This window comes from Artemia sp. Qi Xiang Cuo, chromosome 18 (assembly GCF_049724085.1).
Source record: "Artemia sp. Qi Xiang Cuo chromosome 18, ASM4972408v1, whole genome shotgun sequence".
Lineage (NCBI taxonomy): Eukaryota > Metazoa > Arthropoda > Branchiopoda > Anostraca > Artemiidae > Artemia > Artemia sp. Qi Xiang Cuo.
The window spans coordinates 42,391,430-42,418,827 of record NC_142811.1 but is presented as its reverse complement, the minus strand read 5'-3'; the positions used below and the strand labels follow the sequence as shown (position 1 = coordinate 42,418,827).

General features: G+C 35.6%; 1 protein-coding gene across 1 annotated transcript in view; it reads left to right on the top strand.

Annotated features, from left to right (window-relative positions):
- The window catches only part of LOC148941513 (arrestin homolog), a 201,028-nt gene that overhangs the window by 111,301 nt on the left and 62,329 nt on the right, over positions 1–27,398 (top strand). Inside the window, exon 4 of the mRNA XM_089104007.1 lies at positions 17,045–17,215. Coding sequence (XP_088960133.1) covers positions 17,045–17,215 — 171 coding nt within the window. The remainder of the gene's footprint in view (positions 1–17,044; positions 17,216–27,398) is intronic.

Below are 27,398 nucleotides of genomic sequence, written 5' to 3'. Positions count from 1 at the left end.
TTCTGTTATACTGAATCTGATGGTATAATTTCCATTAATTTGCTTTTTTTTGGGAGGTTTCCCCCCTTCTGGAAATCAAACAAATCTTCTCAGGCTCGTATTTTTAGATGGGTAGTAATAAACTTAATGAATTATATATATATATTTCGAATCAAAAGACAATTCTTTTGACGTATCTATCGAAATTCTGTTTTTTAGAGTTTCGGTTACTATTGAGCTGAGTCACTCCTTACTTACAGTTCGTTACGACCAACGTTTTGAAAATGATGTCAGTTACTACCTGTCAATGTAGCCACGGTTATCTTATATTTGTATATGAACTCTTTATTCCTCATGATACTTCTCTCAGGGTCCGAGTTATTCTCCCAGGAAAATCCCCCCATGAAAATCCCCCAACAAAGCAAAATTGAGTAGCAACAGAGAAACTTTGACAAACAAAATTAATGTGTAGCTGCTAAATTTTTCATGTGGAGTGATATTTCCACGGGGGGAGTATTCTGGGGGGATTTTCTGGGAGACTTTTCCGAGGGGGGGAATTTTCTGATGGGAGAAATTTTCCAAGGAAAGAAATTTTCAGGGGGAGGGGAATTTTCCAAGAGGAAATTTTCCAGAGAGAAATTTTTGGAGGGATTTTCCGTAAGCCTAGCATCACCTCTCTCAGCCTAATCTAAATGGAGAAAAGAGAGAAAAAATTATCACGTAAATTATCAATTTTTCTCTGATTCTTCCTATCACGTAATGTTCGTTTTTCAAATTACATTCTTTCCATAGTATACAGCAAAAGTGTCCATTGTAGCAATGTGTTCAGTCAGGGATATTTAATAAAAGCTCTGGAGCATTAAAAACAAATGAAAAGCGCATTCTTCCCTGATTCTTTCCAAATCTGTTTATCCTGGGGAATGTCTGTACCTATCGTATTTTGAAATTGGCCGACTGATAGTAGGCTTATTCTGGAGACGGAAGAATAGGAGGTTAAATTGTCTTTTCCGTTATTGTCAGATATTTGATCTTAAGATTAAATCTTTTCTTCTTTTTTTAACCAAAAACAAAAGACTTTTTGGCAATAATTGAAATCTTGCTTGGAAGAAAAATGCCACATTAGGTTTCGGTACGTTTTTTAAATAAGTTTTTGTATTTTTTTTTTGACGGAAGTAAAGAACGAAGATAAAACTTAAAACGAACAAAAATTATTGCTTTGCAGCTCACGCAACAAATATGTACAAATTTACTTCAAACAAATTCACTCGTAATATTTAGGTAAACATGTAGAATTTTCAAAAACTAGTGTTTTACTGAAAACACAAATTCGACGCAACAAAACACGATTAGGAGCAGAAAATAAGTGCCCTGCAGGAAATAAAAACTAATTTATATAGCTCTCAATAATCATTCATCTGTTAGGAAATCAGTAAATTTTAGTTTACAATTTTAATCCACTCAAAACCTCAAGTGGTATCAGCTTAAGTAAAGCCCTGGTTTTTCAGAATTCAGAATTCTAGTTTTACTGAGTTTTCAGAATTTTGGGAAATATTACATGTCAGTTTATTTGAAGCAATATTGTTGATATATGTTAGCCTACATAAACTGCGAAGAAATAATTTTTGTTCGTTTTAAGTTTCATCTTTGCTCTTTACTTCCACTGGAAAAATTTAGTTTTAAAAATTAATTCTTGTTTGATTTTAGGTTTCAAAAATACACGCAAGAACACCTTACACAAAGATTTTTGTTTCGAGGCGACGAAACTAAAGACGTCAAATAAGTTGTTTTTTAAAATAGGGCATTATATACATACAGTTTTTACCTCACTCGCCCCTTAAGCTTCCCCAGCAAAAATCTCGAATTTTGTCAAACAAAGTGTCCAAGGGGTATGTTAACCTCGGAATTTATATAAAAGTTCAAATAGGGATAAAATCCTTTTCATAGACAGTGATTTTCACAAACAGTGATAAAATTTCACAAAAAAATACTAAATATTCCACATATGCAGTGACCGTCATCAGTAGTAAAACTAAACTAAAACAATTAAAAACAATAGTTTATATACGAAATAAAATAAAACAACATATTGTTTAATAATATAATTCTTTTCAAAGCAGAAGCGGAAGCTAGTCTCTTTGACATTCTTGGAACCGGTTCATTAGTGTTGAATGAACTAACACTTGGACAGAGGTTAACTATTACATTGAATAAAATGAACTTTACTCTATCAGATTTTAATAAACTATCGTTGATAGAGTTCAAACCAAATTCCCCTTTGTCACAATTTAAAGCTATATTCTTGTATAAAAATGTCTTAATTTCAAGAGTTTCACGAACATGTTGGTTTAAACCCCGGTCTCTAGAAATCAAAGAGACATTATCGAACAAAATAAAATGGTCTTGAAAATTAAAAATATGCTCCGAAAGGGCTTAAGTGAAATCTTCAGACTTATAATTTTGCTTTACAGCCGATGAAATAGAGTCTTTATTCAGTAATAATCTCATTTCCAAATTCTTAATACGTCCCACATATGAGCTTCCGCAAGTACATGGGATCTGATAGACCCCACTTTGTTGCCCCAATGAAGTTAGATCCTTCCCAGAATTTAGAAAACTACCCAAAGTATTATAATTCTGGGAAGTACCTAACTTCATTGAGGCAACAAAGTGGAGTCTATCAGATCCCATGTACCTGCGAAGCTCATATGTGGGACGTACTAACTAGAATTAGGAAATGAGATTATTAAGATTATCAAATCTAACAATAAGCGGACGTCTCAACACGAGTACAGAAAAATAACAAAAACAAAATTAATATATTTCAGCCCTTGTGTTTCATCAAGTTATTTTCTTAATGACCATGCTAAACCCATTTTACAAGTTGAAGTACCCATCCCTTTCACCCACAACTTTACTATACTGGTTTTTGAATGCTCCAACATCAAGCAATACTTTTCAAAAGCATTTCAGAACAAGTTCTTTTCTTAATATCCCTCCTAAACCCATTTTACAAGTTGAAGTAGCCATCCTTTACCTCACAACTGTACTATAAGGCTTTTCGAATACCCCAACATCAAGCAATACTTTTCAAAAGGCATTTCAGAACAAGTTTTTTTCTTAATGTCATTCATAAACCAATTTTACAAGTTGAAGTACCCTTCCTTTTCACCCACAACTTTACTTTACAGCTTTTTGGATACCCCAACACCAAGAAATACCTTCCAAAAGGCATTTCAGAGCAAGTTCCTTCTTAATGTCCTTTCTAAACCCATTTTATAAGTTGAAGCATCCTTCCTTTTCACCCACAACTTTACTTTACAGCTTTTTGGATACCTCAACACCAAATATACCTTTTAAAAGACATTTCAGAGCAACATCTCTTCTTAATGTTCATTCTAAACCCATTTTCCAACTTGAAGAATCCTTCCTGTTCACCCACAACTTTATTTTACAGCTTTTTGGATACCTCAACATCAAGAAATACTTTTCAAAAGGCATTTCAGAACAAGTTATTTTCTTAATGTCCCTTCTAAACCTATTTTCCAACTTGAAGTACCCATCCTTCTCACCCACAACTTTACTTTACAGCTTTTGAATGCCCCAACACCAAGAAATACTTTTCAAAAGGCATTTCAGAACCAGTTCTTTTCTTAATGTCCCTCCTAAACCCATTTTACAAGTTGAAGTACCCATACTTTTCACCCACAACATTACTTTACAGCTCTTGAAGGCCACAACACCAAGCAATACTTTTCAAAAGGCATTTCAGAACAAGTTATTTTCTTAATGTCGCTTCTAAACCTATTTTCCAACTTGAAGTACCCATCCTTCTCACCCACAATTTTACTTTACAACTTTTTGGATACCTCAACACCAAGCAATACTTTTCAAAAGGCATTTAAGAGCAAGTTCCTTTCTTAAAGTCCCTCCTAGACCCATTTTACAAGTTGAGGCATCCATCCTTTTCACCCACAACTTTACTTTATAGCTTTTTGAATGTGCCAATATCATGCAATACTTTTCAAAGACATTTCAGAACAAGTTCTTTTCATAATTTCCATTGTAAACCCATTTTACAAGTTGAAGTAACCATTCTTTTCATCCACAACTTTACTTTACAGCTTTTTGAATGCTCCAACATCAAGCAGTACTTTTCAAAAGACATTTCAGAACAAGTTCTTTTCTTAGTGACCGTCCTAAATCCATTTTACAAATTGAAGTACCCATCCTTTTCCTCACAACTCTACTATAAGGCTTTTCGAATACCCCAACATCAAGCAATACTTTTCAAAAGCATTTCAGAACAAGTTCTTTTCTTAATGTCCTTCCTAAACCCATTTTACAAGTTGAAGTAGCCATCTTTTACCTCACAACTGTACTATAAGGCTTTTCGAATACCCCAACATCAACCAATACTTTTCAAAAGGCATTTCAGAACAAGTTATTTTCTAAATGTCCTTCCTAAACCCATTTTACAAGTTGAAGCATCCTTCCTTTTCACCCACAACTTTACTTTACAGCTTTTTGGATACCCCAACACCAAGAAATACCTTTCAAAAGGCATTTCAAAGCAAGTTCCTTCTTAATGTCCTTTCTAAACCCATTTTATAAGTTGAAGCATCCTTCCTTTTCACCCACAACTTTACTTTACAGCTTTTTGGATACCTCAACACCAAATATACCTTTTAAAAGACATTTCAGAGCAACATCTCTTCTTAATGTTCATTCTAAACCTATTTTCCAACTTGAAGCATCCTTCCTTTTCACCCACAGTTTTACTTTACAGCTTTTTGGATACCTCAACATCAAGAAATACCTTTCAAAAGGCATTTCAGAGCAAGTTCCTTTCTTAATGTCCCTTCTAAACCCATTTTCCAACTTGAAGTACCCGTCTTTTTCACCGCAGCTTTACTTTACGACTTTTTTCCACACCCAAACATCAAGCAATACTTTCAAAAGGCTCTATTATATTTTTTCAGAACAAGTTTTTTTCTTAATGTCATTCGTAAGCCAATTTTACAACTTGAAGTAGTTATCTTTTTCACCACAACTTTATTTTACGACTTTTTGCACACCTCAAGATCAAGCAATACTTTTCAAAAGACATTTCAGGGCAAGTTCCTTTCCTAATGTCCCTCCTAAGCCCATTTTACAAGTTAAAGTACTTATCTTTTTCCCCACGACTTTACTTTACGACTTTTTTCCACACCCAAACATCAAGCAATACTTTTCAAAGGCATTTCAGAACAAGTTTTTTCTTAATGTCATTCCTAAACCAATTTTACAAGTTGAAGTAACCATCCTTTTCACCCACAATTTTACTTTACAGCTTTTCGAATGCTCCAACATCAAGCAATACTTTTAAAAAGACATTTCAGAACATGTTCTTTTCTTAGTGACCTTCCTAAATCTATTTTACAAATTGAAGTACCCATCCTTTTCCTCACAACTGTACTATAAGTTTTTTCGAATACCCCAACATCAAGTAATACTTTTAAAAACTCATTTCAGAACAAGTTCTTTTCTTAATGTCCTTCCTAAACCCATTTTACAAGTTAAAGTAGCCCTCCTTTACAACCAACACCAAACAATGCTTTTCAAAAGACATTTCACAACAAGTTCCTTTCTTAATGTCCCCCCTAAACCCATTTTACAAGTTGAAGTACTCATCCTTTTCACCACAACTTTACTTTAAGATTTTTTTCTTAATGTCCCTCCTAAACCCATTTTACAAGTTGAAGTACCCAAGTTTTTCACCCAGAACTATACTTCACAGCTTTTTGAATGTCCACAACACCAAGCAATACTTTTCAAAAGGCATTTCAGAACAAGTTATTTTCTTAATGTCATTCCTAAACCCACTTTACAAGTTGAAGTTCCCAACCTTTTCACCCGCAATTATACTTTACAGCTTTTTGGATGCCACAACATCAAGCAATACTTTTCAAAGACATTTCAGAACAAGTTATTTTCTTAATGTGCCTCCTAAGCCCATGTTACAAGTTGAAGTACCAATCCTCTTCACCAACAACTTTACTTTGCAGCTTTTTGAATGCCCCAACACATAGCAATACTTTTCAAAAGGTATTTCAGAACAAGTTCTTTTATTAATGTCCCTCCTAAACCCATTTTACAAGTTGAAATACCGATCTTTTTCACCACAACTTTACTTTACAACTTTTTTCTTAATGTCCCTCCTAAACCCATTTTACAAGTTGAAGTACCCAACTTTTTCACCCAGAACTATACTTCACAGCTTTTTAAATGCCCACAACACCGAGCAATACTTTTCAAAAGGCATTTTAGAACAAGTTCTTTTCTTAAGGTTCCTCCTAAACCCATTTTACAAGTTGAGGTACCTATCCTTTTCACCACAACTTTACTTTACAACTTTTGTGCACACCACAATATCATGCAAGTTTCTACTTCAGGTCAGATTTTTTTTGTGCACGCCACAATATCATGCAAGTTTCCACTTCAGTTCAGATTTTTCTCAAAGAGATGAAAAAATTTAAAACACTGTTCCAAATTTTTTCATAGAAGATAGAAAGTTCAAGTTATCTTCTGAATTTTATTCAAGAACTTACAGTTCAATTCTAATTTCTCCAAAGAAAATAAAAATCTTTCATTTCAGTTCTTAATTTCACAAAGACACAAGGAAATTTAAAGTTTTATTTGAAATTTCTCAATGAAGTGAAGAAAAGATCAAGCACTCTTCTGAATTTTCTCAATGAAAAACAAATTGGTTATTGGTCAAGTCTATTTCTCCTAATAATATAAAAAGGTTCCACTTCACTTAAGATGTTTCCCCAAAGACATAAATTTTAAATTCTCCTCCAAATTTTTTGTAGAAGATAGGAAAAAGTACACATTGATCGTGAATATTTCTCTATGAAGATAAGGAGCTAATTTTCTCATTGATGTGAAGAAAAGTTCAAGTTCTTTTCCTAACTACCCATATGAGAAGAAATAAGTTACAGATCAATTCTATTTTTCAAGAAAAATAAAAATTTTCCACTTCAGTTCAGATTTTTCTCAAAGAGATGGAAAAATTTTAAATTAATGTTCTAAATTTTTCATAGAAGATAGAAAAAGTTTTAAATTGATCATAAAAAGTTAACTCAAGTCTGAATTTTATTAAAAAACTTACAGTTCAATTCTAATTTCTCCAGAGAAAAATAAAAATCTTCCACTTCAGTTCTTAATTTCACAAGGACACAAAGAAATTTAAAGTTCTCATCTGAATTTTCTTAGAGAAAAGAAAAAAGTTATAGTTCAATTCTAATTTTTTCAAAGAAAATAAAAAATCTCCAACAAGCATGCATAGGGAGAGAGAAACACAAAGTCGACCTGGGGGGATTTTCCGGCGAGTATGGTTAGGTTAGATTAGGTTAGACTAGATTAAGTTAGGTTAGACTAGATTAAGTTAGGTTAGATTAGGATAGGTTAAGGCAGATTAGGTAGGTTAGGTTAGCTAGCTAACCGTCTCTCCATGTTTAAGTTAGGTTAGGTTAGGCTAGATTAAGTTATGTTAGGATAGGTTAGGTTAGGTTAGCCTAAGTACGTGCGCGTACGTAGGCTAACCTAACCTAACTTAACCTAACCTAACATAACTTTATCTATCCTAACCTAACCTAACTTAAAAATGGAGAGACGGTTAGCTAGCTAACCTAACCTACCTAATCTGCCTTAACCTATCCTAATCTAACCTAACTTAATCCAGTCTAAACTAACTTAATCTAGTCTAACCTAATCTAACCTAACCATACTCGCAGGAAAATCCCCCAAGGTCGACTTTGTATTTCTCTCTCACTATGCATGCTTGTTGGAGATTTTTTATTTTCTTTGAAAAAAATTAGAATTGAACTATAACTTTTTTCTTTTCTCTAAGAAAATTCAAAAGAGAACTTTAAATTTCTTTGTGTCTTTGTGAAATTAAGAACTGAAGTGGAAGATTTTTATTTTTCTCTGGAGAAATTAGAATTGAACTGTAAGTTCTTTAATAAAATTCAGACTTGAGTTAACTTTTTATGATCAATTTAAAACTTTTTCTATCTTCTATGAAAAATTTAGAACAGTAATTTAAAATTTTTCCATCTCTTTGAGAAAAATCTGAACTGAAGTGGAAAACTTTTAGTTTTCTTGAAAAATATAATTGATCTGTAACTTATTTCTTCTCATATGGATAGTTAGGAAAAGAACTTGAACTTTTCTTCACATCAATGACAAAATTAGCTCCTTATCTTCATAGAGAAATATTCACGATCAATGTGTAACTTTTTCTATCTTCTACAAAAAATTTGGAGGAGAATTTAAAATTTATGTCTTTGGGGAAACATCTGAACTGAAGTGAAACCTTTTTATATTATTAGGAAATATAGAATTGATCAAAAACTAATTTCTTTTTCATTGAGAAAATTCAGAAGAGAGCTTGAACTTTTCTTCACTTCATTGAGAAATTTCAAATAGAACTTTAAATTTCCTTTTGTCTTTGTGAAATTAAGAACTGAAATGGAAGATTTTTATTTTCTTTGGAGAAATTAGAATTGAACTGTAAGTTCTTTAATAAAATTCAGAAGATAACTTGAACTTTCTATCTTCTATGAAAAAATTTGGAACAGTATTTTAAATTTTTTCATCTCTTTGAGAAAAATCTGAACTGAAGTGGAAACTTGCATGATATTCTGGCGTGCACAAAAAAAAAATCTGAACTGAAGTGCAAACTTGCATGATATTGTGGTGTGCACAAAAGTTGTAAAGTAAAGTTGTGGTGAAAAGGATAGGTACCTCAACTTGTAAAATGGGTTTAGGAGGAATATTAACAAAAGAACTTGTTCTGAAATGCCTTTTGAAAAGTATTGCTCGGTGTTGTGGGCATTTAAAAAGCTGTGAAGTATAGTTCTGGGTGAAAAGGTTGGGTACTTCAACTTGTAAAATGGGTTTAGGAGGGACATTAAGAAAAAAGTTGTAAAGTAAAGTTGTGGTGAAAAAGATGGGTACTTCAACTTGTAAAATGGGTTTAGGAGGGACATTAAGAAAGGAACTTGTTCTGAAATGCCTTTTGAAAAGTATTGCTATGTGTTGGGAAATTCAAAAAGCTGTAAAGTAAAGTAGTTTAGGAAGATGACGTGTACTTTAACTTGCAAAATGGGTTTAGGAGGGATATTAAGAACAGAAGTTGTTCTAAAATGTCTTTGAAAAGTATTGCTTGATGATATGGGATTCAAAAACCTGTAAAGTATAATTGTGGGTGAAATGGTTGGGAACTTCAACTTCTAAAATGGGTTTAGGGAGGACATTAAGAAAATAACTTGTTCTGAAATACCTTTTGAAAAGTAGTGCTTGGTGTTGTGGGCATTCAAAAAGCTGTGAAGTATAGTTCTGGGTGAAAAAGTTGGGTACTTCAACTTGTAAAATGGGTTTAGGAGGGACATTAAGAAAAAAAGTCGTAAAGTAAAGTTGTGGTGAAAAGGATGAGTACTTCAACTTGTAAAATGGGTTTAGGGGGGACATTAAGAAAGGAACTTGTTGTGAAATGCCTTTTGAAAAGTATTGCTTGGTGTTGGCTGTAAAGGATTGCTACTTCAACTTGTAAAATGGGTTTAGGAAGGACTTTAGGACCGGGTGGCAATTTGGGAGCCCTGTGGACCTTTGGGGGCCCGGGGAGGGTGTTTGGGGTCGGGGGGCCCTTTGGGAGGTTGGGGGACCTTTGAGTACCGGGGGGCTTCCTTCGGGGTTGGGGTAGGGGGATTGGAACCCTTTGGGGTTGGGGTAGGGGACCTCACGACACTGTTAAAATACAACTTGTGTATTATAATGACCACAGAGTTTCACCCTTAAATTCTCTTCTAAAATCATCTTTTAAATCATCTTTTAAAATGTCTCTAACTGTTTCGCCGAAATAATTCCCTATAATGGCTAAAACGGTTTCGCCCAAATAATCCCTAAACGTAATTTCAGCGTGTTCCTTTTGTTTTGGCATCTCTGCGCTGACACATTTCAAATTATTTGGAAACCCTTACGTGAATCAATCTCTTCATCGCTAAGATCTAAACATTCGCTTGGAGACAGTTCTCTTTAGAAACAACAAATTAATTCCCTCTCGTGTCAAAATCAATTCTCTTTAGAAACAACAAATTAATTCCCCTTTCATGTCAATCAATCAATCACGACATCATCTGTCATGTGTGATCTAAACTTTGCCCCGGAAACATTCTCTTTGGAAATACATCAAAGACATTAATTAACTTGACGTCATCTGTCAGACATTAATTAACCTTGCCCGAAAACAATTTGATTAATGACTCAATAATCCATGAAAGTGAGAAAGTTCCTGTTTTTCCATTCTCACTGACAAAAGCCATAAAACAGACATAAATGTGAGAAAGTTCCTGTTTTTTCATTCTCACTGACAAAAACCATAAAACAGATGAGAAAATTCCTGTTTTTCAAGTGAGAAAAATACTGTTTTTCCATTCTCACTGAAGAAAACCATAAACCACGTGGTTCTATGCCCATATATGGACTCCCGGTGGGACCTCCTGAGGCATCTCTACTGTGATCAGCGAAAGTCGTTTTTTGAAGAAGTATGATTTTAGTATCTGACTAGAGGTAAAGAATATACACCAGGATAATCCATCTCTTGAAAAATTCAGCTCATTTGAGACAGGCAACTATACAGTTACAATATACCTCATATAAAGGGGAAGAAGGAAGAGGGTTAAGAGTCTTGACTGCAAAGCCCAGCTCTCGCCGTGTACTTTGAAAACAGAACAAGAAGAATTGTACTAATTGGAAAATCAATCTTTGTTTTCTACTTACTTTCTACGATTTCTATTAGTCAAATGATTTAGTTTCCTTGGATAATCATTTTTTTTCCATTCTCCTAAGCGTTAGTGATTTTCCACGGGCTTGCTAATCTTATGAATAATCTTATAAGAGATTATAAATTCTATTGTCGTGAATCACGAAGAACACCTTCGAGGTGACGCAACGTATATACCCTTATTAAAATGTGTTATGAAGTATACACGAGCAACGTTTAATCGCACCGGTTTAGCATTTGTGCTTTTTAAGTGAGCTGAGATCATGGTCGCAGCGGTGGCTTGTCACAAAATTCATCGCCGGGAGTCGGGAAATTTTGGACTCAAAGACCTGATAAGACCCCTTAATGTCCGAGCGTAACCAAAATGTGTATTGTAAATTTGAACTTAGGCTTTCCTGTCATCGTCTAAATATCATGCCTGAAAGTCCCTGAATGTCACCTTTTAAAGTACAGAACTTATGTGAGATTAATTTCAAGGACCATGAAATATTCATGATTCAAGTTAAATGTTCCAACGCCCCAGTTTATATGTAACACATTATACCCTTTGTCTCCTAACATTTAGTCATTGAATTTCCTTCTGAAAATTTAACTACAAGAAATTCTTTTTTTCCAAGAATGAGTGTTCCACACTTAAAACCTATCGAAGACACTGGTTTCCATTCTAGTTTAATTGAAGTCAAAAGTCCAATTCTATGCTGGAAATCAGATTTCAATCACAAAAGAAGGATCGAAAAGAAATGAAACAAAATTGGTTCTATTACTGAGATGGCTTTCAGCTGAGGTGCACAGAGTTAATTTGGCATTTAAACGAGTAGGGGTAAAGCTCTATATTCTTTTTCTTTAAGATGAATACGCATGTGGTAGCTCAAAAACCACTGAAAGCTATCAAATTGTGGCGGAAATACGTGCTGATTAGTCGTTGTCGGGGAATATGGGCGGAAATTAAACTTATAAGGTAATTCCCCAATAACGCCGTACAAGCATTAAAAAGGGTACATCTGGCACCACAACGCAGGATAATTTCCTTTTCTTCTAGCTGATCTACTTTCAATGGACTCACCTAGCTTTAATTAAAACTATTTATAAACTTCCTGTTTACTAAATCAAGTTTCTTGTAAAAGTCTCATGCCTCGGCCACATTATAGTCACACTTGTCGATACAACGAGAGTTATGCGTGACTAGAGCGCAAATTATGCTCATAATTTCTCCAGTTTAACATTGTTAAACTTTCAAGCACAAAGATTGTCCTTGACCAATCAGAAACAAGATTTAAGGCATAACTTTTTTTAAACTGAAAAGGATGGAAGCTTGGATTAGCATGTTTTTTATCGATAATAGGATACAAAGATACAAAGATACAAAGATAAAAGTGTCAAGAGAGAATAGTTTGAAGCCATTTAGTATGGATACAAGCTTTTCAACCAATTTCTTACTATTTTTAGTTTCTACTTCCGAAACACAGAACCTGCTTCTGAAAGAAATCTAATATCTTCTAAATTCAATCCTTGTGTAAAACCCTGATCGTGCTAAAGATAATTAAGCTAAGGCAATTCGAAAGGCAGCATTTTACATTTTTGTTAAAATTAATCTTGTAGTATGTTCAATGAACTCCTTTAATATGCTTTTCTTTATACTACTTGGTTTATTTTGGTTATAGGTGGAATGACCGGTCTGCGTCGAGGCTCAGGTCACACAGGTATCCTATTTGGTTAAATAGATTCTTAGGAGTAGCTGTGTTTTTCCCAAAAAGCTTTTTCTTTTCCAAAAGATTTTCTCCCTCGTGGAAGTAATTAAAAAATGAAGCCTTTCACGTCAAAGCACTTTTGGAGCCTCTTTGATGCTTGAATCCTTCCTTGTAGAAACAACCGGTGATTAATGATGGCCAAAAAAGTAAAAACATGTTTCTCTGCTCTCCTGTAAGATTTGACTTTTGTAACTTACCTTCGAATATTCACAGCCGATTTACTGTATCTCAGTGCGTTAAAGATTTGGCTTTCATGCCGTGAACGGCTCAAAATACCTGAATTGGCAACAGTTTAAGGCCATTCAACTTTATTTTTAAATATATATTTATTTTTAATAATGAATTTTATTTAACTTTATTAGTATTTCTCTATTTCAATACATAAACTGAATTAGAAGGATAAATGTAACTAATTCTAAAAATTACGTAGGGGAAGTCGGGGTTGAGTCGGACAAAATTGGCCGATCACAAATATCGCATTTGTTTATGAATGGAAAACCGAAATTTGATTTTCTCTAGATACCTCTCAGAATAAGGAACTCTTAAAATTTTTTCCAGATTATTTATTCTTCGAATTCTCTCAAAAACTGCGTTTATAATTTTCGCCAAAGTGTCCAAACCAACCCCACCTACTGGGGTTGGTTCTTGGGTTGAGTTATTTAGCTGGAACTTGACCAGGGTGTAATCTCCTACTAACAAGGAAGATAGGCTGAACGGAACGGCACGTCAATCATTATTGTCTTCTTCACTAAGATTTAATTAATCATCAGATGAATCATCTAGCTAGAGATCTACCGGAGGTGTCTTCTTTGGTTGTTTTTTCTCTCCCTTGCCAGGCTTTTTGCCTCTGTTTCTTCCTTTTCTGGAGCATAAGTGAGTATCCTGGTTCTGCCTGTTTTGCGGCGCTTACGAGAACTTGAATGAACATTTACCTTAAGCGGGAAAGGTTTAATCATTTCTGGGGTTATTTTTGCCATCTGAGAGTCTTGGAGGTTGGTAGCTGATAGCCTAGGAGAGGGACTGGGGTCAGTTGATCATCCAAGAGAAGAAATATCATCGTTGGCTTGAGACTGGTCAATTTTGTCAAGTTGCGAGACTGCTGCATTTGCCTGATTTGAACTTACTTGATCTTGAATAAGTCGGTTTGTCACTTTGGACGGGAGTAAATCTACTTCACAGAACACATTTCTGTCGAAACGCCATATTCCAACCTTTCTGAAAGAGGGAGTGATATTGGCCAGTGAAAACTTCCCAGATTTATCCCAAAAAGGGCTTATCCCAGATTTGCCTTTCAATCCCTCGAACTATCTGTTTTGGCTTTTTCTACAATTACCCATGTCTTATTAAACACCCTTTGTCCAGGGTTTAACTGGAGCCATTCATTTAACTTTAGCTTGAGACTGCTCTTGAAAGGACCAAGAACACCAATATCTAAGGGTTGGAGTCAGTGGGAACAATGTGGCGGGAAAGTTAGAAGAACAATACCGTTTTCTTTTCAGAAAGAAATACATTTTGTATCAAGGTGACTTTCGTGATTATCAAGCAAAAGGAGACGAGGATTGTCTTTTGAAGAGCGGCAATGCTTCCGAAAGTGTTGTAGAGCCAACAAAAAAGTTTCGCCGTTCACCCAGCCCAACGGGTGTATGAGCCCAAGGGAGCGAGGAGGACCTCTTCGTACCATCTCAGGCTTGATTTTTTTTTCGTGGGAAAATAAAACTGGTGGAATCTGTTCTCCAACTGTATTTATGAAGCAAACCAATGTTGTGTTTTCTCCTCACTCAGCAGAGACGGTCTTTTGTACTTGTTTAACTCATGTTGCTACCACAAATCTTGGCGGTTTCAAAACTGTAGGGACGCAAGTTTCATCGACATTCCATATGTGCTCAGCTGTAAATTGATGCCTGCCATTGACATCAATTAAATTATCAAAAAACTTTGAAATAACTACTTTGTTGAAACCTTGGCTAGTGGGCTCAGGTGCACGAAGTGAGATACTGGGGTTTCTTTTCAAAAAAGCAGTAGGCCAGTCTTTTGAAGCACTGTTTCCTTCTGTCCAAGATGGTAGGGTTTCAATTTCGTTTGCAAAAGCATATTGAAAGGCTAGCTTTTTAACATCATTTGAGGTAAGATCGTGATTAATTCTTGATACAGCGACAAGATAGTCGCACATGTCCCTTTCTTGTTTGTTAGAAAAGATCTGCCGATTGTGCTCTATGCGCTTCTCAGCTTTTCTGATTGCTGCATCAATATCCCCTTCGGTCTTACTTCGGGCTGCATCAATCTTCATTACAGTTAAACCATCTTTTGACTTTTTCAGATAATCTTAATGGGAGTTTTTCTTTTTTTTTTCAAGTGTGCTGCACCTGATCTGATTGACATCCTCCTTTCTAAAACTGCTTGTGCCGCCTCTCTTAGATTTTCTTGTTGTGTTCCGCGGTTCCCAGCCGTCGTCTGGCATTCCAGAGAGAGAGGGAGATAGAGAGAGAGAGAGGGAGAGAGAAAGAGAAAAAGAAAGATAGAGAGAAAGAGAGAGAGAGAGAGAGAGAAAGAGAGAGTGCAGGAAGCAGAAGAGAAAATGAGAGAAGACTGATCATTCTGCTGAAATCCACAAGCTATTTTTTGCCTCTTATTTTATTCCAGTAGATATTATTTTGGTAAAATTTGAAGTGGTCATGTACGCGTTTTTCACAATAACTCACTTTACTTACTGAATATGGAAACTAACTTATGAATTGAGATACAAAATTAAAACATTTAAGATTTAAGATTTATGGTCGTAAGCAAAGAAATAAAAACTTATCTGTACTAAGACCAGTAAAGAAAAGGTAGAAAGCGCAACTTTTCACGATTCTAGAACTACTAAATAATTTAGAGAAACAAGCTAGAAAAATCCTGATTTTATACTTACAGCTTAGCATAACAATGTGCAGGGTGCCAGTAAAAAAAAAAAATTGAGCTACCTAAAACAGTTTTTGCAGTATAATTGTTGAAATGATCTTCAAACCAAACTAGGAATTCTTCCTTGAGAAATAAAGGTTAGATGGCACTGTTACATCAATTTTCACCAAATGGTGTCTGAATAATTGGGGGTGTCTAGTTCAACCCACGTCTAGTTCAACCGCGACCTCATACCAGCTATTACTCAATTAATAGTTCTAGGTCTTGTATTTTGACAAGGATGTGTATTGTATCGTGGATGTGTATTGTATCTAATTGTGGCTAGGGACTTAATTGTTATTTTATTTTTGATTCAAATTTATGGATACGAAAGAATATGTTATCGTGGGAACGTTCGATTGCAAAAGAGAGTTTCTATGCCAGAAAATTCCTGACTCATCTTCCATATTATTGTATCTTTATGTAAAAATCGGATTTCCAATTTCTATACTTTGAACAAACAATAAATTTAGCTTAAAGCCTTTTAGGAATATTCAAAATCTCAGATTCGTCTCTGAAACCTAATTTCTAATTCTGGTATGTAAGATGGGCAATTACTTGTCAAGCTTACAACCCTAATCGTTTGCATGACACGCACACAGAAATTTCTTTGAATATAGTAATTGTTCAAATTATAGTTTTGCTTTTTTATGTATGATTTACAGAGGAATAAAAAACACTGTAGCAACAAGATGTATAGGTGCTCTTTTAGCTTAAAAAACAAAAGATGTTTAAATAAGCCTATTTTGCTGTCGTAATAGCATTATAACTAAACTAGAAGTTGCTAGATAGCGCTGGTCAGCTTTATCCGTGCAAGCTGCTTAAGTTTCTATTCTTATTAGTTACCTACATAGTATTTTTTTTTCATAAATAAACCATTTTGCTGCCAGTTCTATAAGGCACATGAAGTATACATGGATAGTTTTCAAAACAACTTCATTTAGTAATAATCTATGTAATAATATATGGTTTTGGCATGGAATTTTTTCCAAATAATTAATAACCAAATGCTATTTGAGGTATTATTATTTATTCTTAGGAAATTAGTATTTCTTGGGAGGGTGCAAAGCTTTGAATAGATTAGGACGGGGGAGGAGCGCACGCAGCTGTGTTGGCCTCAGGTGGCTTGGTGCTCCAATGAGCTGTTACCAGTATTAGTATTAGTAGTAGTTGTAGCAGTAGTAGTAGTAGTAGTAGTAGTAGTAGTAGTAGTAGTGGTAGTGGCAGCAGTAGTAGTAGTAGTAGTATTAGTCGCAGTAGAAGAAGTAGTAGTAGTAGTATTAGTGGTAGTAGCAGTGGTAGTAGTAGTAGTAGCAGTAGTAGTAGTAGTAGTAGTAGTAGTAACAGTAGTAGTAGTAGTAGTAGTAGTAGTAGTAGTAGAAGCAGCAGTAGTAGTAGTAGTAGTAGTAGTAGTAGTAGTATTCTTAGAAATATTTTCCACGATCATACAAAGAAAACTGCAAAGGAAACCCTATGACGCTTTAACAAGATAATCATTTTCGCCCCTCAGCAGCTACAACAATACATCCTGACTAATTTATTTTGTATCATTCAGCAATCAGTCATTCGAAGAATTGGATCAGTTCCCGGAATTTGTCCTTTTAAAATCGAGCTACCTGTCGGGACACCGCCATCTCTACAAGTTCAGCAAGCAAATGGTGTCCAAGGCGAGCCATGTGGTCTAACATATGAACTGCTAAGCTACCTTGGAACAGATGCAAATGTGGTATGCTTATGCTTTTGCTATTTTTCCTATAGACTTAATTAAAAATATGTCGTTTGTCAGGCATAGTCAAAGAGAAAAAGAGATGTTACATTCCTGCAGTTCTGTCGTGAAAACTGTAATTTAATTTCATTGGTTTAAGTCTGTGACGTATTTTTTAAACCAATTACATTATTCCGTAAATGTGTCTAGAGGGGGTAAACACAAATTCCATGCGACTAAAAAGAACAAAAAGTTAAATTCCAACTGATTGGTTGTTCTATGTGAAGTTCTAAGCCATTGAAAAAAGCTGAAAACTATTGAATCACCGTCTTTTAGACATAGTTCCTCTGTTTCTCTTCGGTGTTGTGATTTTGTTTAGAAATGTGATGTAAATAAAAGCATATGTGAGTGTGAATGTTTATGATTGAGATGTTTGATGTTTGAAGTTCATTCAATGGGTTTTATTTTTTTTTTTATTTGGGGTGTACACAACTAACGTAAATTACCCTAAATATGAGGAAACTGCCTCCCCCCAAGCATCCTCCTCTGTACTCTAAATCTTAGCTAACAGTTTACTGAACAGTTGCATCAAAATGCAACAAATACAGTCAGGTACAGAGCTACAAGTGTTTTTTCTTATGTTCTGCCTTCTAACACTCGTGAATTAAATTTATACGTTGAAAATTTGTTTTATTTAAAGCCTAACATGTTACTCTAAATTTGGTCCAAGCCACTTTGCATAGACAACCATGCCGTAGGGGCTTGAAATATGGTTCATTCGATCGGAAATTGGAAGCTACGACGTCCCTTCTGAGGCTGAAAGATATAAAAGAGCAACATGATTCCCTCTTATTTTCCCTCCGGTAACACCCATAGTATTAAATCAAGGTTTTCAGATAATTCTTTCAGTCAGGACATTCAAAATATTTAAAAATGTGCCTCTAGGGGGTAAATGATCCATACATCCCTAAAAGCTAGAGCCCCAAAGTATGTAGTTCGTGCATTTCTTATCAAGGCATATTAGTAAATATGTGAGGCGTCAAATCAATCCTTAGAAATAGAACTTTTTTTTTAAATATTCAGAAGACCCGTTTAATATGCGACCGAAGATGGTATAACCCACGCAGCCCCAGTGGCTTTGCTAAATTAAGAAAATCAACAATTTTCACAGATTGGCTTTTATGAAATTGACTGACATGTCACATTTTGTTTGAACTTGAGTCATGGGAATGTGGCTCCCTCCCTTGGCTTCTCAGCCTAGGTAGCGACCAGAAATAGTAGTGTTTGAATTTTTTTTTCATCCAAAGGCTTGGCTTAGCTACAGAATTTGGTCTCAGTCTGGAATTCAGCTGAAAGGGCGTAAATGCAAGGTACGAAAATGCAAATAGATGATACTTTTCTGTCTGATCGGTTTAAAACTTATAAGGAAAAAATTAGCCACAAAAACGAGGTATGGGAGCTGGAATATGTTTGATTAGCACAGATAATGTATTGCATGACTTGAAAGATTTTCGATCAGCAGTGATAAAAAATGAGCTACCTGGACCTAAAACTTAAAATTAGCATAAACTAGCTTAAAATTATAAACTTAATATTTTGGTACATACTTAGGCCTAACACTTCTTTTTGGTTTGCCTTTATAGCTTGTTTGACCTGAATTCACTTTTAGGGGATCATTTAAAAAAAAATTATTTAATTCGAAATAGGTTAAAGGGGTTAGCACAATCGTTATTCTAGTGGGGCAGAATATTTTGTGAGCAGCCCTGTCCCTTCATGTACTTCAGAGAACTACCGTATTGGATATGTTGTGTCACAACGAACTTTAGCGAATTGTTTTCCTATGTAGAAACGATAAATACCGGAAAATTAGTCGGGAGAGAAATCCATACAAACAAATAAAAATGCCCACAAAATTGGATAAATGATTTGAAAAACTTGAATAAAAAAGGAATTTATGTTCCATCAATGATGCAATTAGGATTGACACATAGCGAGGAGAATGGCAGGAAACTTTAAGAGAACACTTTTTTGTTATTTTCAGGAGAGAGTTCCTTTTGACACATTTTCAGGGAGGGATTTTCCTCTGCGCACGCATGTGTGTTATATTAGGTATATAGTTTTTTCTTGAGTAGCTAGAATATCACTTTTTTGAAAAGTAGTACAGAAAAGACACTAGCTACTTTAGAGAATAGGTCCCCAGCTCTTTTCCAAATCCTCATCTCTTCAAGCCTTGTGAGCAAATGTTACATTTCATTTTGAAAGGAATTTACGGTTTTATTGAATTACTCTTTATATGTTGAGTGAATGTACATATGAGAGTCACATCCAAGCAATAGTTTCCCACTCGAAATAGTACAAATTTATGAAACAGTACAGAAGCTTATCCCATTCTCTTTGGCCCACCCATTAATCATAGGCAGCGCAATAGCACTGCCTAAGTAAAGAACGATGTTGGCACAATGTATTGTTTTTTTTTCTAGACCAGGGCACTTCGTATCGAAGGAGTTGTCGTAGAAACTTCAAAAAGGGCTCATTCGATTGGAAATCGGAATGGCTAGTGCCCATTTTAATAGCCGAAAATGATTGGAAGGCAACTAACAACCCTTCCACGCCCACCATTTCCCCAAACACATCCAATCAAAATTTTGAGATAGCCATTTTGTTCAACGTAGTTGATTTCCAGATAGAAATTATATTTTTGAGGAGGACAATCCCCCCACAACCCTCAGGGCAAGGGTTGTAAGTTTTGTCCTGGGGGTATATAAGGTTTTTATAGAAAGCTTTGTAGTAGAAACTTCAAAAAGGGCTCATTCGATTGTAAATTCAAATGGCTAGTGCCCCTTTTTAATAGTTGCTAGTGATTGGAGGGCAAACAATTCCCCTCTCACGCCCACCTTTTCCCCAAATACATCCAATCAAAATTTTGAGATATCCATGATATCCAGATATCCAAGTCCTGGCAATTAGGCCTCGGAGGATGGCAACCCCCTATAGCCCTCAGGGTAAGGGTTGTAAGTTATGCCCTGGGGGCATATAAGGTTTTTATAAAAAGTGTTGTGTAGAAACTTCAAAAAGGGCTCATTCGATTGGAAATTGAAAGAGCTAGTGCCCTTTTTAATAGTAGAAAGTGATTGAAGGGCAACTATCCCTCCCCCCTTTCATGCCTGCGATTTCCCCAACACATTCAAGCAAAATTTTGAGATAACCATTTTGTTCAACGTAGTATAAAGTTCTGGAAATTAGGTCTTTCAGGATGACAGCCCCCCCACCTCACAACCCATACGGGAAGGAGTTGCAAACTATGTCCTGGGGGTATATAAGGTTTTTATAGAAAGTGTTGTCGTAGAAACTTCAAAAAGGGGCTCATTCCATTGGAAATTGAAAGGGCTAGTCCCCTTCTTAATAGTCGAAAGTGATTGGAGAACTAATAAACCCCCTCTCACGCCCACCATTTTCAAGAATAAACTCAATAAAAATTTAAGATAACCATTTTGTTCAACGAAGTTTAAGGGTCCAGATATTATGTCTTTGTGGATGCCAAACCCCACACAGCCCCCGGGGCAAAGGTCCTAAGTTATGACCTGGGGGCATATAAGGTTTTTAAAGAAAGTGTTGTCGTAGAAACTTCAAAAAGGGCAAATTCAGTTGGAAATTGAGAGGGCTAGTGCCATTATTAATAGTCAAAATCAATCGGAGGGCGAATGTCCCCCCCACGCTCATCATTTCCCCGAATACTTCCAATCAAAATTTTGATATAGCTATTTTATTGAACATAGTTGAAGGGTCTGGAAATTATATCCTTGAGTATGGCACCCCCCCCCCCTCACCGTCCTCAGGGCTAAGGCTGTAATTTAAGGTTTTTATATAAAGCGTTGTCTTAAAAACTTCAAAAAGAACTCATTCGAGTGAAAATTGAGAGGGCTATTACCCTTTTATTACCCTTTTTAATAGTCGAAAGTAATCGGAGGGAGAATCACCTCCCCCCCTTCGCCCATGCCCATCATTTCTCCAAACATTTCCGATCAACATTTTGATACAGCCATTTCGTTTGACGTTTGAAAGGTCTGGAAATTCTGTCTTTGAGGATGACAAACCTCCCCCAAGAGCCCTCAGGACAAGGATTGTAAGTTATGCCCTGGGGATATATAAGGTTCTTATAGAAAGTTTTGTCGTAGAAACTTCTAAAAAGACCCATTCGATTGGAAATTGAGAGGACTAGTGCCTTTCTTAATATTCGATAGTGATCAGAGAGCAAATACCCCCCCCCCCATGCCCATCATTTCCCCAAACACGTCCAAACCAAATTTTAAGATAACCATTTTGTTCAACGTATTTGAAAGGTCTGGAAATTATGTCTTTGAGTATAACAAATCCCAAAGCCCTCAAGACAAGGGTTGTAAGTTATGTCCTGGAGGCATATAAGGTTGTTATAGAAAGTATGGTCATATAAACTGTGGAGGGGGCTCATTGGATTGTTAATAAGACACTCTAGTGCTCATTTTAAGAGTCAAAGTGATCGGAGGACAGCTATCCCCCCAACACACACGCATTTACGCGTCGTATTGTCCCGAAATGCATCTAATAGAAATTTTTGAGATTGCCATTCTATTCAAAATAGTCTAAATATCATATAAGAAGGCTTTTGGGGTTGAAACCAACCCCACAGATTAGGAGCAAGGGTTGTAAGTTATGCCCACGGGATATTTATGGTTCTTATGGAAGGGATGATTGTCAAACTTTAGAAGAGGCTCAGTATTTTTCCCTTAAAAGACTATGTCAATATAAAATGAACAGAAATTAATTTAAAAAGGGGTTTGGTTGCCCTCCAGTCACTTTCGACTATTAAAAAGGGTACTAGCCCTTTGAATTTCCAATCGGATAAGCCCTTTTTCAAGTGTCGATGTGTTTTGGGAAATGGTGGGCGTGGAAGGGGTGTTAGTTGCCTTCCAGTCACTTTCGACTATTAAAAAGGGCACTAGCCATTTCAATTTCAAATCGAATGAGCCTTTTTTGAAGTTTCTACGACAACGCTTTCTATAAACACCTTAAATCCCCCAAGGGCAGAAATTACAACCCTTGCCCGGAGGGCTGGGGGGGGGGGTTCATCCTCATAGACCTAATATCCCGAACTTTCAACTACGTTGAACAAAATGGCTATCTCGAAATTTTGATTGGATGTGCTTGGGGAAAAAGTGGGCGGGAGAGGGGGTCATTTGCCCTCCAGTCACTTTCGACTATCAAAAGGGGCACTGGCCCATTGAAATCCCTATAGACAGAGTCTTTCTGGAAGTCTTTGCGACAACTCTTTCTATGAAAAACTAATTTGATCCCAGGGCGTAAATTACCATCCTTTCCCAGAGGGCTTCGGGGGGAGTATCCTCCCCAAAAGTAAAATTTCTATTTGGAAATCAACTACGTTGAACAAAATGGCTATTTCAAAATTTTGATTGGATGTGTTTGGGGAAATAGTGGGCATGGAAGGGTTGTTAGGTGCCTTCCAATCACTTGAAGGGCATGAGAGGGGGGGCTAGTTGCCCTGCAATCACATTTGACTATTAAAAAGGGCAGTAGCCCTTTGAATTTCCAATCGAATGAGCAATTTTTGAAGTTTCTACGACAACACTTTCTATAAAAACCTTATATGCCCTCAGGGCATAACTTACAACCCTTACCCTGAGGTCTGTAGGGGGTTGTAATCCTCCAAGGCCTAATTTCCAGGACTTTCAACTACGTTGAAAAAAAATATATCGCAAAATTTTGATTGGATGTGTTTGGGGAAAGGGTGAGCATAAGAGGGGGTTTAGTTGCCCTCCAATCACTTTCCAATATTACAAAAGGGCACTAGCCTTTTCATTTCCTAATCGAATGATTCCTTTTTGAAGTTTCTACGACAACCTTTCTATAAAAACCTTATAAGCCCCCAGGTCATAACTTACAACCCTTGCCTTGGGGGCTGTAGGGGTTGTCATCCTCATAGACATACTTTCCAGAACTGTCAACTACGTTGAAAAAAATGATAATCTCAAAATTTTGATCGGATGTGCTTGGGGAAATGGTGGGTGTGAGAGAGGGGTTATTTGCTTTTCAATCACTTTCGACTTTTAAAAAGGACACTAGCCCTTTCAATTTCCAATTGAGTGAGCCCTTTTTGAAGTTCCTACGATGAGACTATCTATAAAAAAAACTTATTTGGCCCCAGGGCATAACTTACAACCCTTGCCCTGAGGGGTGTGGGGGGTTTGTCATCCTCAAAGACATAATTTCCAAAACTTTCAACTACGTTGAACAAAACGGCTATATCAAAATTTTCATTGGATGTATTCGGGGAAATGGTTGGCTTGAAAGTGAGGTTACTTGCCCTCCAATCACTTTTGACAATTAAAAAGGGCACTAGCCCTTTCAATATCCAATCGAATGAGCCCTTTCTGAAGTTTCTACGACAACATTTTCTATAAAAACATTATATGCTCCCAGGACATAACTTACAACCCTTGCCTTGAGGGTTGTGGGTGGGGGGGGTTGTCATCCTTAAAGACCATCGTTAATATCCCTGAAAAAATAATTATTTTAAATGTTTTCATTTTTATAACTTTAAGAAATCAAAAATTAATTAAGATTTTAAAAAATAAATTTCAGCATATGTGTATTAAACTGACAATACACATTTTTTTTCTGTAAATTCATTTGAATTTTTTCATTAAAGTACAAATTATATTCAGGCTTTTAAAAAGGGTAGGAACTTAGAACACTACTCATATTAATTTCTGCTCGTTTTGAGTCTGACTATTATATTTAATTTAATTACTCTCTGTTTTGGGTTTCATTTATTTATTGATACTGATCTGTGGTAGTTGTATGCTTGATAGATTATTTGATTCTGTTTTGGTTTATTTTTGGTTTAACGGAGTTCTTTACTTTTTTTGAAAAACTTGTTTTTTGGAAAAAGTTTTTTAATTAATATTAAAAAAGTATCGCCGCTGGTTTTTCTTATTGATAGCAAGAAAATCTTTCCTAGCTGATAGAAAGATTCCTGCTAGTCTATTAGATGAATTAAATAAAGAAGTTTTGTCCATTCAAAGTGAAGAGTGACATATACTTCAAAATCAGATATTTTCGTGAATTTGAGGAGAACTACCGCCTTACCCCTTCACTTTTCGTTGAAGTGTTTAACTAGTGCTTTGCCGGAAGAATTTTACAAATAGAGCCAATTGTTAAATGGAAGTATTTATTTGTCGAATGCCTTTCAAAACATGTTATTATGGGGTAAAGGAAGGGGGACTGAAAGCTTACTTACGATAGGCTACTATAATTGGAAAGCAAGGAAGGATGTGTGCACTCCTCTAGTTCATGGATGAAAAATATAAGGAGTCAATATACTCGATTTTTGTGGCATAGTTTTCCGATATATATTTCTAGTAAAATATTAAACATAGATTTTTCGGAACAGGCTCACAGGTGTTTTTCAGATTTTCAGTGCAGGATGACAGAGCAAATGCTGGATTTAATAGAGACACGGACTGAACTGAGCTTGGGGCAAAGAAGTATTATTCAGGAGGCAATAGAGACAACGGTGGTGGGCAGAAGAAACTTGATGTGTAGCGGATTTTTGGGTCCACCGACAAATAGACGCGAATTTAAGGAGAACTACCCCCTTAGCCCTTCACTTTTTGTTGAAAGCCCTTCACTTTTTGCAACGGAAGGGGGACTAAAGCTTACGTATAATAAGCTACCATAATTAGAAAGCAGGGGAGGATGTGTATACTCCTCTAGTTCATGGATGAAAAATATAAGGAGTCAATATACACGATCCTTGCCGCATAGTTTTCCGCTATATATTTCTAATAAAATATTTATTACTATCTTTTACGTTTACTTCTTATTTCTTATTATTTTATTTTTATTTTTAATCATATATAATATACTGTATATTGTATTTGGGAATATAGTGTGCTATTTTATTTTGATGTTCCACTTTAATTTTTTCTTGTTTGTTTTTGTGGTACTGGTGCATTATGCGGGTACCGCTATATACTGTATGTGGAATGTCAAACGGGAAATGCTACAGTCAAACGCGAGAGACAGATACCCGGTACTAAAACAGTTGTTAGAGTGGAATTGATATAATTGAATGTTAAAATTACAATTTGGGATTTGCCAAATACAGAAACTGAGGCAGTTGAATTTTACAGGATAAGTGGTTATTGCCCAAGAAAAGATTATAATATAATCTCTCTAATCGCACAATATAATCTTTCTTTCCAATCGCATAATTGTAACTTGCAATTCTTATTATTTTGCTCATAAACCATTATAACCGGGTATCTGTCTCTCCCGTTTGACTCTAGCATTTCCTGTTTGACATTCCTCATATAGCAGTGCCCGTATAATGGACCAGTACCGTTTTTGTTTATATTATGACTTATATGTATATTGATTTATTTCTCATATTTTCTGTTATTACTTTTACTCAAATAATTCTTTTATCAGCCAAACTAATATTCGGTTAATAATAGCAATTAGTCTCCAAAGCACCAGAGAGATTTCATTTGTTTCTTGTTATTGGGGTTAAGACTCATTGTTTTACACGACAAAAGGATATGTTGCTTAGTAGCATTATGAAATATACTATATAGCAGTTATTAAATAGCAGAAACCCTCTAATGAACTAGCTCTGTTACATTTATGTAGTAATCCAAATGATATTGTGTAGGTATCCAAAATGACCTGGGAAGTGTCTATTGAGAGTCAATCCAAAATGATTCGTTATTATAAAAATATGTATTTGACATACCAAAAATACATTCCAAATTTACTTTACGGTATAGAATTGGTAATATCGGTAACTCCCAATCAATAATAATACAACCCGCTACTGAAGTCCTTCCGAAGATATAACAATGTAACCTGAAGTGACAGTATGGTTGCGATAGTCACCAGAGGGTATAATAATTTTTTATTTTTTTATGTTTCAAGACAAGCACCTTTTCTGCTTGTTCCTGTTTTGTCTCATGGCTGGGGGAACGAGTTGAAACTTCTAAGGAATTTTGTTTTAAGAGGAGGGCGGTAAATGGATTAGAATACTGTGTTTCTAGGGAAGGGCAAAATTATTTTCTCCATTATTCTCTAAAGAGCATAATCTACGGATTTTTCCCATCTTTTTCTCTGTTTCTACGTATCGTGTTATATGCTTTTTGGGTAGTAAAAATATATCGTAGAAAAGAGGCAGGGCATCCTGGACACCTAAATACTAAAGTGAGCTCAGTTATACAGAAATCTCCTAACCACTTAAATATTAATCTTTATGAAATATATAAATACACTCATTACACGCAGTAAAAAAAAATCTTCTTGACTATCCCATTGTTTTAGAGTATTATTTAAACTTAATTATAGTAAAAAATTATAGGCAGGCTCAAAATATATTTTAGCGTCCTAGAGCCTTCCTTTCCAATTTAGTAGATAATGTTTGAAGAGGAGCAGGACAGTTTCAGGTAATTAATTCAGGTAATTTCAGGTAATTCACGTAATTTTTCCCCATTGATGGTACGATTACGCCACACATTTACACAAATAGCCTACCACTGTCTTCCTCAGGAAATTGGACCAGAGTTTTCATTTCCACTGAATCTCTTGTGAATGACATAGTTTTAGTACTTAAAACGGATTTTATGTCATATTAGACAAACTTGGAGTCTTAGTTCATTAAGAATATGGCTGTGGCTAGTGTGGCCATGGTGTAGGTATCTGTAAGGGAGATTCTAAAATGATCAGTGAACTGGTTCGGCTACCTTGATTTTAAATCAAAGGCCGAGACCAAGTCCTTAGATTTTTAAATTAAAATCAAGTTGCCATCAAGCTATGGGTAATTAGAGGAAAAGCCAAGACAGATAGTCTGAGTGAGAGGCAAAGCTGGCGTAAGCCTTTTTCAGGATTGTACCAAAAATGACGTAATTTTCACTTGTTGATAGATAGTCTATCATCCATCCATCCTAAGACAGCACTAAGGTAGATACTCATAAAACTTTAAGATGATCGAGATTTTGTGACCTATCTGTCAGTTAGTGGGGAGGATCAAAATGATAGAAAACTTGCGCCAAACTGTTTGTAAAACATTATAATTATTAATACGTATTATTGCGGAAGGACTGATTAAATTTAGTCAAGATTCAGGCAAAAAAGGCCTGTTGGAACCCTTGTTCCCAGT